Below are 12079 nucleotides of genomic sequence, written 5' to 3'. Positions count from 1 at the left end.
TCTGAGATGGAAGCTGAGATACGGGAATATCAGTGAGGATATAGTGATTGTGGTGGTACAGTACAGGTCTTTGAGCTTTAGGAGACTGGTAGTGTCAGGCACAGGCCAGCTGAGAGACGCTCGGTCTGCAGCCTTGACTCACTTGGGGGGGGGGGGGGGGGGGGGGGGAGGGTGCTAGCTGCGGGACAGCCTGATCTGACAACCTGCCACTCGCCAGATCTGAGAGAATATCTGTCAGCCCTTACAAACTAATGCCTCATCCATCAGACAAGAAAACTCAAGAAGGAGAGAGGACAGGGACTGGTTGGTGTAAATAAAGCGGGTGTTCTGAGGTTGAGTAATGAGAGGTTTGGCTTTGAAAGCATTTCCTCTGATTGGGTGTTGAAGGGGGTGTGATGAGTGATCAAAGTTTGGTTTACCCAGTCTGACTCCAACCTTTTTAAAACTGGATGTCTTTGAATAACATTTGGGAATATAGTATAGGTTTAGTGTTGGCGAATTTCTTCTTTCATTTAAGAGTTCTCTTTGAGAGACTTAGAAGTTTTGTTCAGATGTTTCCTCATTATTCTTTAACAAGGAAAGCTAAATGACTTGGTGTCACGCTAGCTTGTTTTGAGAAGAATTCTGCAGAATGCATTTAAACATGGTACAATTATGCTAAAGCATAATTAAATTAGCCAAAATATTTAACAATCCAAGAGATCCCAGAGCTTTTTATTTTAGGACCCTGCTAGAGAGATATGATCAATCTCAAGACCCACTGAATTTTTTTTACAGTGAAATATGTGGGGGAAAACTAAAGTTAGTTAAATGTAAGTTCTTTTTTTTTTTTTTTTCCTGTCATAAGGCTTTTAGTAATCTATGAAAATAAGGATAAACCTAAAGACATGACTTTGAGGTTTGCAGATAAAGATAAAATATATATATTTTTCTTTCTTGATGCCGCAGCAAGAGCAGCTTTATGGCTATATTAAACTAATAAATCATTGATGTGGAACTTGCGTATTAGTAAGTGAGTCATATGTTGGTTCAGGTGCTGAATTTAGTGAGTTCATTCAAATAAGGATTTGTCAGACTGATTCAAATCAGTGACTCCTGAATCTTTTTGAACGCTTCATTAAAGTTGCGATAGATTTTTTTCTGTATTGTGACATACATATACGTCTGAGTGTAACGGACAAGTTGCGCTATGTTTTTATATGCATCCTGTGAAGAGTGTCAAAGCTGAAAAGCAATGCAGGAAACACAAGTTAAGCCCACCAACAAACTGGTTAATTTGACGTGAGCTAACATGTACACATGAACTATTCTGACACTTTGCGTTAACCACAATTTAAAAACTGTTGTAATTAACATTCATGCAATCGGTGGGGGATGTGTACTACATTAAGGCATTCCAGTTCTGTGCATATATGCTGAATTGTATGCGTGTTGATTCCATGTTGGCCTGCTTATGTGTTTCTGCACTCCTGTCTTTAATTCATTGAGCAGTGGAGACTCAGACTCTTTAACTTGGGTTGAATCAATAGCCGTCCAGCATTGTATTAGTTCCTGCGGAGTTATTTGATTAAGCTGTCAGTGCTTCCTTCATTAGTTAAAGAAAACTGGAACGCTACTGTGGTTTGATAAGCTCCATTTTATCTGGATTGGTTACAGCTCCAGATGTGTGGTTTGCACATCAAAGGCTAGATTGCTGTGATGTGCATAGCTCTATAGCCCCAGTCATCTCGATGTCAGATGCCAGAACGGCCAAGTCTGAGGTGCGTCTGATCAAGGGTGCTGTCATCAGAGTTTGTCCAGCTCATTCTATCCAAAGCCATTAACCGAAGCTCTGGATTCATTTGTTCAGTGACAAAGCCATTAACTGTACCATTTAAAGTACCTGAAGCTGAGGTGTGTACTTGTTTTTTCAATCATAAAATTGTTTCTCCTATTGTATTTTAAGGTCTAGATAGATAGATATTAGCAAGCCGTTTGTAGGCAAACATTCCTGTTTAAACAAATTATGGGAATCAGGGTAGGTTATGAAATTAAGTATTTTCATGCCATTACTGCTACAGGCGTTTTGAATATACCACATTATGAGCATATATATCTTTTTTTTATTATTTTATTTTTATAAAACATTTGCTGACCTTTTGAAAGCTTGCATCTAAATGAGATGTTTACAGTTGCCTTTTGTTTCTTGGCCTCAGTTTAGTGAGCATTCAATGTAATAGGAGCCTGTCTGATCATAAATGTCTCCACAGCCACCACAAATTAAGGCGCAGGGATGGGGACTATATTTTAAAGCTAAAGGGGAGGACAGGCGAGGGGGTTTTAGCAAGGCGAAGTGGAAAGTAATGAGACTGCTGGGACAGAGGAGCTGTTGGAAGTGCCGGGTTCACTCCTAAAGAATGCATGTGGCTGTGCCTTAGGTTCACCCTCTGCTGTAAGAGGACATTCCTCTGCACTTTTGTTGCCGGCCTTCATCTCAAAGACTTCTTTTGAAATGGTTTCCCGGGCCACCGCTGGAGCAGGCTTGTAATCAGGATGTGCTTCAGATTTTAGTAGCGACAGCTTTCGTGATTGACAGTGTCTGGCTGGCTGAGCCATGTAACTGTCAGAAATGCTGCTTCTGTTGTCGGTTGTGGCTGTGCTGAAATGAGGTGCGGTCTCCAGAATGAATTTCTGTCATTACTATGGCATCACCCTCATTTGATCAGCACACATTAGAGCTCATTAACCTAATCTAGCAGGCGCGATTTATGCTCCAATATTACAATTGATATGAACGATCATCGGCTGCAACAAAAAGGTGAGGTGTAAAGCATCAGTTGGTATGGTATAAGTAGTGTAGTATAAGTAGTGATGTCCAAGTTGTTTCATGTTTTGTTGGACAGGTATGGAAAATAATTGTGTAAACCACTCTCTAAAATTCAATAGTATCAGAGTAATTTACATAAAATGTGCTGATCCACATCAATAGATGGCTGTGCAGCATCTAACACCACTGTGGTATCAGTACTTGGAGTACACAAAGAACAGCAATGCTAATGCAAGCTAAAACACTCTTTAATACTGTAAAATAATTACTTTAAGAACTTTTTTTGGTCAGTAGTTGAAATTATTTCAGGAATTTTTGATATTGCAATAGAACTACGTTTAGATATCAGCGAGGTTTTGAAACCACTCCAATGTCTATGGTAACATGCTAAACCATAAAATGACTATAAAAACAAGGATTTAAACAACTTTATAACTCATAATTAAAGTTTTGACAAGTCTTATAAAATGATACTGTTATACTTCAACCTTTAAACCATTTTCAGTCAAAATTATAAAGTCTTAGTCATTATATGGAGATGGGAAGGAGAAATAAAAAGCCTTTGAAAATTTCCAGAAGACAGTCATTCTTCTCTTCAGAGATGTGTTCATATAAATTCCCACAGTCTTTGGATTTGTATTAATCAGATGGATGGCTTGTTTCAGTGCAAGAATTGCAAATTTTTTGAAAGGCAATGAATTTACCAGTATGTTTAGTAACAGCTGTAAAGTATTAAATGGTTAGTGAAGGGAAATTATTAGTCATGAATTTTGTGAAATCTAATCTACGGCTAGGATCATATCTAATCAAGGAGCAGCATATCTACATCCCAATGTTAACTGACCCTTTGCAAAGCCCTGCCCCCTTAGTTACTACTGCTACATCCGACAAGCCATGGTGCTCTCATGCCACACCTCATGTTCTCACGCAGTGAAAAATACATTGCGGAACTAAGAAGAAACTGACAATATGCAGACAGACAAGACAGGGCAGCTTACTTTTGGTATGAAACAGTCTCCGCTTTTAAATTAATTTTTTTCTCTTGCCTGTTAACTGATCCTTTATTCCTCTTTACTAATTATTATAGCACAAAATAAACATGAATGAACATCAGAAGGTATCTTGTTTCAACCACAGAAAGACTCCAATACACACCATTTTCAAGGTCATGTCCACTGACTTTAATCTACTTTCCTGTCTGGTTTGTTTGTCTGACAAAATGGCAGATTCGGCATGGTCAGATCACCTGTCAGTCAAACTCCCTGTGAAGAATGAATTAATCCACCATCCTTTTCTTTTTTTTACGTATTATTCTTAAACCATAGACCAGTTTATCAACACAATCTTTTTCAATGTAGACTACTATTTGCTAACTACTCACTCTTACCCTATGCAGCTGCTGAGGTGGGCAGTGTGAATAATGTAAACCATTAAATCTGTATGCATGCCAAATAAATGCAAACTGCTATCACGTGTGAAACAAGCCCAGGGTCGTCACGACTAGTACCAAAACAATATTAGTGGGAGAATTACTTGACTAGTCGGCACAGCCCTTACAGGGTTTTTCTTTAACACATTTCTTTGTATTTGGTATGAATAATCTGCCAAGAATTAATTAAGACACATTAATGTCTAAAGTTGCTCTCCCGTGTTAATTATGCCTCTAATGTGCTGTGACTTTTAAAGTGGAGTTGATATAATTCTTGGTAGATCTTCAAAATGTCAGTCGTCTTTCCTATCATCGGTTGTCTTCTCAATCAAGTGCAGTAGCTCTGCGTAAGTGGATCTGTATGCATGGAGTCTTATCCTAGAGCGCTAGTTATCCGTTTTCTTCTCCCGGTGGCATTACAGCAGCTCTCTGATCTGAGCCAGGAAGTTTGCATCTATGCCACTGCAAACACTCAAACATTTGTCTGGTCTAGAGGCATAGCCTTATCACAACTTTTAGTTTGGCAGATTGCCTCATGAAAGACTGATGCTCTCACATTTCACATTCTCGCATGATCTCTTCTGATTGAACACAGCTGAGGAAACACTCCAACGCCTCTTCATAGGTTCATTCATAACTGCTCTATCTTTTGCTGGAGCCGTTTCTTCCTGATGGTTTTTCCTGATGCTGCTGAGGGAAGTTTAAATGTCTCTTTGCATATCTTTTCTCTCATGTTTCTCAGCCTAAAGCCATTAGTATTCCGTTGTGAGCCTCACGGACACACACAGGGAGCTCCAAATCAGTCCCCCCCCCCCCCCCCCCCCCCCCTTTAGTGCACTTCAGTGGCCGGTAAGCAATCTATAGACCTTTGGAAACTCGAATAGTGAAGAAGACTCATTGAATTCTGTTTTATGCTCATTGCTGCCAAACCTGTCTACTTAAAGGGCCTCCATTTATTTACGAATTGTGGCAAGTTACAGGATGGGAAAGGGTTTGCTTGTGGCTTCTTTTATAAGGACCTTTGCCTGTTTTGGAAATAAGCAGAACAGGCGCAGGAATTTCCTTCCAGTCAGTCTAATCAGTTGTGACATGAACTGAAAATGGCCATGCACTATGGGTAACACAAAGTTCACGGATCAGTCTTTGTTGCTAAAACTACAGTTTCTAGAACTGCTTACTAAGCCAAAGTTCCGCTGTAGCTGCTGTATGTCAAATGTTTCATCGTGTCCTTTTTTTTCTTTTTGGAAGGAATCTCAGATTGCGTTCATGCATCTCAAATTGGATGATACTTCTAAGCAATGTTATACGAGGTTAACAAGTGACTTTGTATCTCAAAAATGGTGGATTGTGTTTTAGCATAAACAGTCTGGCTTTCGTTCATCATTCAATGACAAAGGCATCACTTGTAATTGTTTTTTCTTTTTAGAGAAAGCCCCCATAATTACTTAGGTTTGTCTCCTCAATATAGGACAACGTATGTTTACTGCATTAGACTTCGGACACAATGTCTGCTGTTTGTCACTATTCAGACCGTGAAATTGCATTATCCTTTGCTAACTAGTTGTTAGCGCTTGAGTGAGTAATTGCCGAGCATTGTTGGGAGTATGTGGAGAGGAGATGGTTGGCGTAGGCCCTCCGAGAGGTTTGGCTTATGTTGTGAGAGCAATCTGGGGCCCTTGAGGGGAGTTCTGATTGTTACATGACTTTGACATGTTAAAATTCTTTTGTGCTAATGGAGAGGGTGGAGAGTAGCTATAGTGTGGCTAAATATTTATATTATTTGGATCATGATGAATTTAAGTAATTTATTTTGAATGTGTTGTTTCCTATGGAAAAAGTGTGCTTAAATGCATTGTGCATTTGTGTACTTTAATGTTAGTGAAATACTTTCATGACCACTTTCTCTTAAGTGCACTTTGTAATGACAATATTAACTTTTTTTTTTTTACTTGTAAAGTATTTTTTAAATCATTGGTTTAATCTTTTGTTGTGCTTTTAAAGTAGACTGTAAATTTCTAAATGTTACTTGAGAAAATCAGTTGAACTTACTGCCTCAGGTTGATCAATATATTCAAATTTACACAGAAGCTAATTTATTACAACTTGAATATACTAAGTAACTTTAACTAGATTTTTCTGAGGCAATAAGTTTGCAAGTAAATTAAACAAATTGAAATTTAGTGTATTTTAATGTATTGACTAACATACAGAAGCACATATAAAGTACTGAATTATAGGTTTAACTGTAATGTTGTTTGATATTACATTTAATGTACTAGTTAATGTTTTGCAACTTCATCAGCCATACAAGCAGATATGACATTAAAGAATATTTTTCCTTTTAAATCCATAATGGAATTATGCCAATGCATGTCAGAACATTCACAAGGACGCTTTAACCATATTTCAAAGACAGTAGAATTGTGAAAATACATATAAATGTACTTAAATCCCACTTAAGTTGTTAAAAAGGCAACTCATAGAATTTCATATAAATTTAAACCGTAATACATTTTAATTTCAATTGATTTTCAATTAAGTGTGAAAAGTTTGTGCTTAAGTTCTTTTGAGTAGTACTTTTTTGTTCAAGTAAGCTAGTTTCATTTTCACAAGGATTATGCTAAATGAAATATGTTGATTTTCTAACCCTTGTTATTCTGAACTCCTTGACATTGTTGTAGAACCCACAAGGAGATGTTTTGAGAATTTGTTTTCTATAAAATGAAAGTTTCTCTCATATCTTTAAACCCGAACACCTGCTTAGGTACTGGATATCCAGATTAGCAGTTTAAAAGGAAAATGTTCAGGTTTGTATTGACTAGGATCTGTTTCTGTTTGCATTACTGTAAACTCTGTCTTTGGCTATAATATTGATCATCTTAATCAAATTAATTCTATTAAGTCTTATTGGAATCTAATACTAGTTTGACTTGCATGGATTACGTGAGAAAGGGATTTTTAAAATATTTTTGAGCTGAATTGGATGCCTTCACGAACTAAAAATTCATGTTTTGTGTTTTGAGAATGTCAGGTTCTGTTTTGAGTGTCTGCTTGTTACTTCCAATGGAAACACTAGTATTCATGTGAGACATGTAGCTTAAGGAAATTAATTCTGAATGCAGAATTCAGAGCCTATCTGAAAGACGCTATGAGTGAGGATGTGAAGGTCTTAGATTGTCTAACACATAAAAGCCTGCACGACGAGGACAGAATTTCCTGTCAAATGGGTCGTGATGAATCTTAAAAATGGTTCACCACAAACAGGAAATCCCTTTCTTTCTCTGTCAACAAACCAAAACCATGCTGTGTCCTCCCCAGAGTGCAGCCATCTCGTGGTTTGTAATCTCTCCGCACCATTAGCAATGCACTGAGTTGGACGAGTTTGCTCAGAAAGGAGGGTTTAATTCTTGTTATATTGACTGTTGGGGGAGTTTTTGTGGGGGGAAAATGACAGGGCCTCTCTGTTCATGTTAATGACCTGTGGACTAATCAGAGCTGAGTGTGAGAGAATTTTGCAGATGTTTCTGCTTCTCTGTGCAATTCCCACACTCAACACAGAGGCCCTGCACTCCCAGTATGGTTCACACACCTTTCTGTGCTCTATGCTTGGACCTTGTTTTGGTGATGTACAATTTTTTTATTTTTTTTTCTACCTCACTTACTGTGTCCATCTTTTCCCTTTTGATCATCTCCGCCACTTCTTTCTCTATCTTCCCTTTTTCTCTGTCTATTGTGCAGGAGCATGATGTAATCCTTAAGAATGGAGTGGAGCTGATCAAAGGGACACATCCTGCTTAGCTACCACTCTATGGACTTTCACCAATGCGGTCCAATTCATATTGTGTATTGCTTCATCCTTTTAAAGGTTGTTTTTGTATTATTCTTTATTATTATTATTGGTATAATTGTAGTTCTTCTTTAGCTGAAGTGCTACTACATAATGCTTGCAACTCCAAGGTCATGGTTTTGTTTCCCAGTGAATACAAGAACTGATAAAAGCATCTGCCATATGCGTTATTAGAAATTACAGTAAGAATGAGAATCCTTTGGAAAGCAAGCTTTACTCCTTGAGTACATTTACATTATTTATAAAATGTTATCTTACTACCATCTACTTTATCTTACTGCTATCATTAATTACTCTCACTACTATCACCCTCGTGTCGTTCCAAACCCGTAAGACCTTTGTTCATCTTCAGAACACAAATTAAGATATTGTTGTTGAAATCCGAGAGCTTTCTGACCCTGCATAGACCGCAGCGCAATTACCACGTTCAAGTGCCAGAAAGGTAGCAAGAACATTGTTAAAATAGTCCATGTGACATCCGTGGTTGAATAGTAACTTGAAGCTACGAGAATACTTTGTCACATGGATTATTTTAATGATGTCCTTACTACCTTTCTGGGCCTTGAACGTGGTAGCTGTGTTGCTGTCTATGGGAGGGTCAGAAAGTTCTCATATTTCAACAAAAATATCTTAATTTGTGTTCTGAAGATGAACGAAGGTCTTACGGGTTTGGAACGACCTGAGGGTGAGTAATTAAAGACAGAACTTTCCTTTTTGGATGAACTAACCTTTTAAAAAGAAAACTGCGAAAACCACATTTGCATTACATTTTTATTTTATTTTTTTTTCTTGTAAAGTTTTACACAGGCAAAAATTGTTTGTTACAAAAACCGTTTATGACCATTATCTGGTGAACAACTTTGTCTGAGATGTTGACATGACCTTTAATGTTGTCAGGTTCCTTTAATTGGTGTAAGATGTTACATGTTTCCCAGCTTTTGAACCTTTCATTGTGTAGCGTATTTTGGGGCATACGAGCCCCTTCTGCAAATAACTGTATGCCTGTTACTGTGTGACATAATCGAGATGCTGCCATGGCAACCAAGGGAACTTCAGAATGGAGCAGTTTGTCTGGGGTGCCGTTTCAAGAGCCTGGTTGTGTAAGACATTATGGGCTTGATTAGGCAGCAGCTGAAGTGGCTCTCAGAGCGCTGTGTGCGAGGTGGCAGGGTGACGTGTGGCAGTGCCACACAGTCTGAGCTTTTGTTCTGGACTCAGTCGAGCTGACAGTGTGTCCTGTGCTCCCTTCGCACCATGACTGCATCTCTTCTCATTAGTCTGTATCAGATGTACCTACCCTGCCTCACGAGCAAGTTTGCAAAGAGAAATGGCCTGTTTTCAGAATCATGATGTCCAGTCCAACCCTTTCTAAGTGAATCCAAAAAACAATGACCGTTGTCCATATAACAAAAATGCGTCCATGAAAGTATTTATTATTCAATATTAAAAGTTTGTTTTTTTTATATATAAACATTGATATTAAATATTTATTTCAATTTGTTTGGATGAGGTCTGAACCCAGGTCTCTTTACACACTAAAATTTTTGTTAAATTCTTTTTTTTTTTTTTTAAGTGAGCCAACATTGCCCCCTCAATAAACAAACAAACAAAAAAAAAAGTGCATGAAACGTGTGGCTGTTTGAAAATTTAATGTTACTGTTATTCAACATACTTCAATTCAATATTGTGTGCAGATGTATTTATCTTTTTGTTCTTTGGTCATATAATAGCATTTGTTAAATGCTTTCAGTTTATTATTAATCAAGCTGGAATATGATGGTCAGGTATGGGGCATTACCTATTTAACACAGTGTTGTTGGGTTGTATACTGCACATTTTTGACAGTATGGTTGGTCATCTTGGTAAGGCATGCTTTGCATGGTACATACTGTTAAATAGTATGCAATATGCAAAGTGTGCCATTCCAGACACACTCATGCTCTTATTTTAAAAAATGATTTTAATTTTCTTTTAAAGAGCTGCTCTTTCACCAAGGCCTGCTGAATTGAGTTATTCTGAGGATGTCTCTTTCTTCCTGCAGAGTTTGGATCATTTTATGTGGATCAGATTTGACCTAGATATCCACTCTTTTGTTATGAGAGTGGAAGGCTGTGTAGTTTTGTAATGAGAAGCAGACTACAATAACTGTGCAGAAATCATTTGAGCAACAGTCTCTCAAGAAAATCATGATCCGCTTTGCCAACTGCTGTTGATGTCAAACTGAAAAAGAGAAGTGGGAGATTTCTGCTTATTCTGGAGACATTTATGATCAGATTGAGTGTGGGCCAATCCTTTTGATTTGATTCTGGCTCAGTTCTTAACATATAGTTCAGTGGGCAGTTTAATGAGCATTATCTGACTGTAATTCCCTCAGAGAATCCTCTGTTTCATGAGTGTAAGTCATTACACAGTGTTGCTTCTTGAATTTTTCACCACATTCACATTTATCTTTGATTGGCTTGATTTGCCTTTGAAAGAAACAAGAATAAAAGTGTGTGCCTGCTAGATATTGTGATCCATTGGAGCGAAGACGTGGCAATAAGTGTCTTAACTAGGGCTGCAACTATTCGATAAAATCAGTAATGAAAATCAAATTACATTTTTACAAAAACGTTACCATTTTGCAAAAACTTTGTCATAATGGCAATTAAGTGATTTGAAACCTGTTGCCATTAACTTTGAAAACACTAAAGAGCTCACGCATGTCCCTTAAAACAGAAAGAGAGACTTGAAATCAAATTTAGGTTTTTAATTAATCTTATGCATTGCATATTTCTTGTAAATTGTAACTTTGGAAGTTAACTTTAATTGGAAGTTCCTTACTTCACACTACTATTACAGTAAAGTCATTACTTTACAAATGCTCACTATACACACTGTGCATATAAAGACTTCAGTTTGCACATTGTTTGAAGAGAGTAAGAATGAATATTTGATCAATTGAAAAAATAATTGACTCAATCGATTATGAAAGCCTAGTCTGAAGCTTTTTTCCTTGACTGCGCATTAAGATATGGGGCTCCTGGGGTGGAGATGACTGGACTTCATCAGGACACTGCTGCCGTCACTCAGATACACTTTCTCTATGGACAGGTAAGACGGTTTCAACCATTGTTGCTTATTAGGTGTTGATGTGTGTTTTATTGAAGTTGTAGAGGGCTTTTATTTTGAAAGTTGCCATTTGAACAGTTGTGTCTTTAAACCATATGAGATGTTTTTTTCTGTTTATAGGGGGGGATACTTTCTTTGTTGGATGATAACACCATTTACCTATGGGAGATCGTGCAGAGCGAAAACCGATCACATTTGGTGGAGGTTCACAGCTTCAACCTGCCTGGCAGGCCAGGCATCGAGAGCACCAGGTAAGGTTTTGTTCCTTATTCTGGTTGCATTAACCCAAATTTGCTTAGAGATGCCCTTTATCATCTTGTCCAAACCATGACCTTTATGTTGCTTCCTTCTCCTGTGTAGTGCAACACGTGTGACTGTCATGCTGTTGAAGCTGAGCTGTGATCTTCTTGCTCTGGGCACTGAAGGTGGCGGGGTGCACTTCCTGGAACTGCCCAGCCTCACCTTGCTGAACAAGTCACTGCTCCAGGATGAGATCATGCAGAGGTGAGAGCTGCCCTATTGACCTTGTCATGTCATCAGCTCATCCAGATGTTACCACTTTACTATAGCTGTCAGAGTATGAAAAGGCAAGTTTTTTTTTTTTTTTTGGGCTCCGTTCAAATGTGTGTAAAACTAAAAATCTTAGTGTAATATAACTGAGATTTCAAAGTCAAATCAAAAATAAATAAATAATAACTACAAATAATACAGTAAAAACCACAGTATTATGAAATAATTTTAATTTAAACCACTTTTCTATTGTAATATATTTTTTAAAAAGTAATTTATTACTTTGATGGCAAAGCTGAATTTTCAGCATCATTACTCCAGTCCTCAGTGTCACATGATCCTTCAGAAATCATTCAAATATGTGAATCTGGAGCAC

General features: G+C 37.7%; 1 protein-coding gene across 5 annotated transcripts in view; it reads left to right on the top strand.

Moving 5' to 3' along the window:
- LOC306868713 (lethal(2) giant larvae protein homolog 1-like) overlaps positions 1-12079 on the top strand; it is a 36170-nt gene that overhangs the window by 2936 nt on the left and 21155 nt on the right. For all 5 annotated transcript variants that reach the window (XR_013784120.1, XR_013784121.1, XM_079415009.1 and 2 more), the window contains exons 3-5: positions 11094-11175; positions 11314-11444; positions 11554-11697. Coding sequence is in view for 3 of the 5 variants with exons in the window: in XM_079415009.1 (XP_079271135.1) it covers positions 11094-11175; positions 11314-11444; positions 11554-11697 (357 nt within the window). In the remaining 2 variants the exon portion in view is untranslated. The remainder of the gene's footprint in view (positions 1-11093; positions 11176-11313; positions 11445-11553; positions 11698-12079) is intronic.

This window comes from Barbus barbus, assembly GCF_936440315.1.
Source record: "Barbus barbus genome assembly, chromosome: 4".
NCBI classification, from domain to species: Eukaryota; Metazoa; Chordata; class Actinopteri; order Cypriniformes; family Cyprinidae; genus Barbus; species Barbus barbus.
The sequence above is the reverse complement of the archived record's forward strand: the minus strand, read 5'-3'. Positions and strand labels throughout refer to the sequence as shown.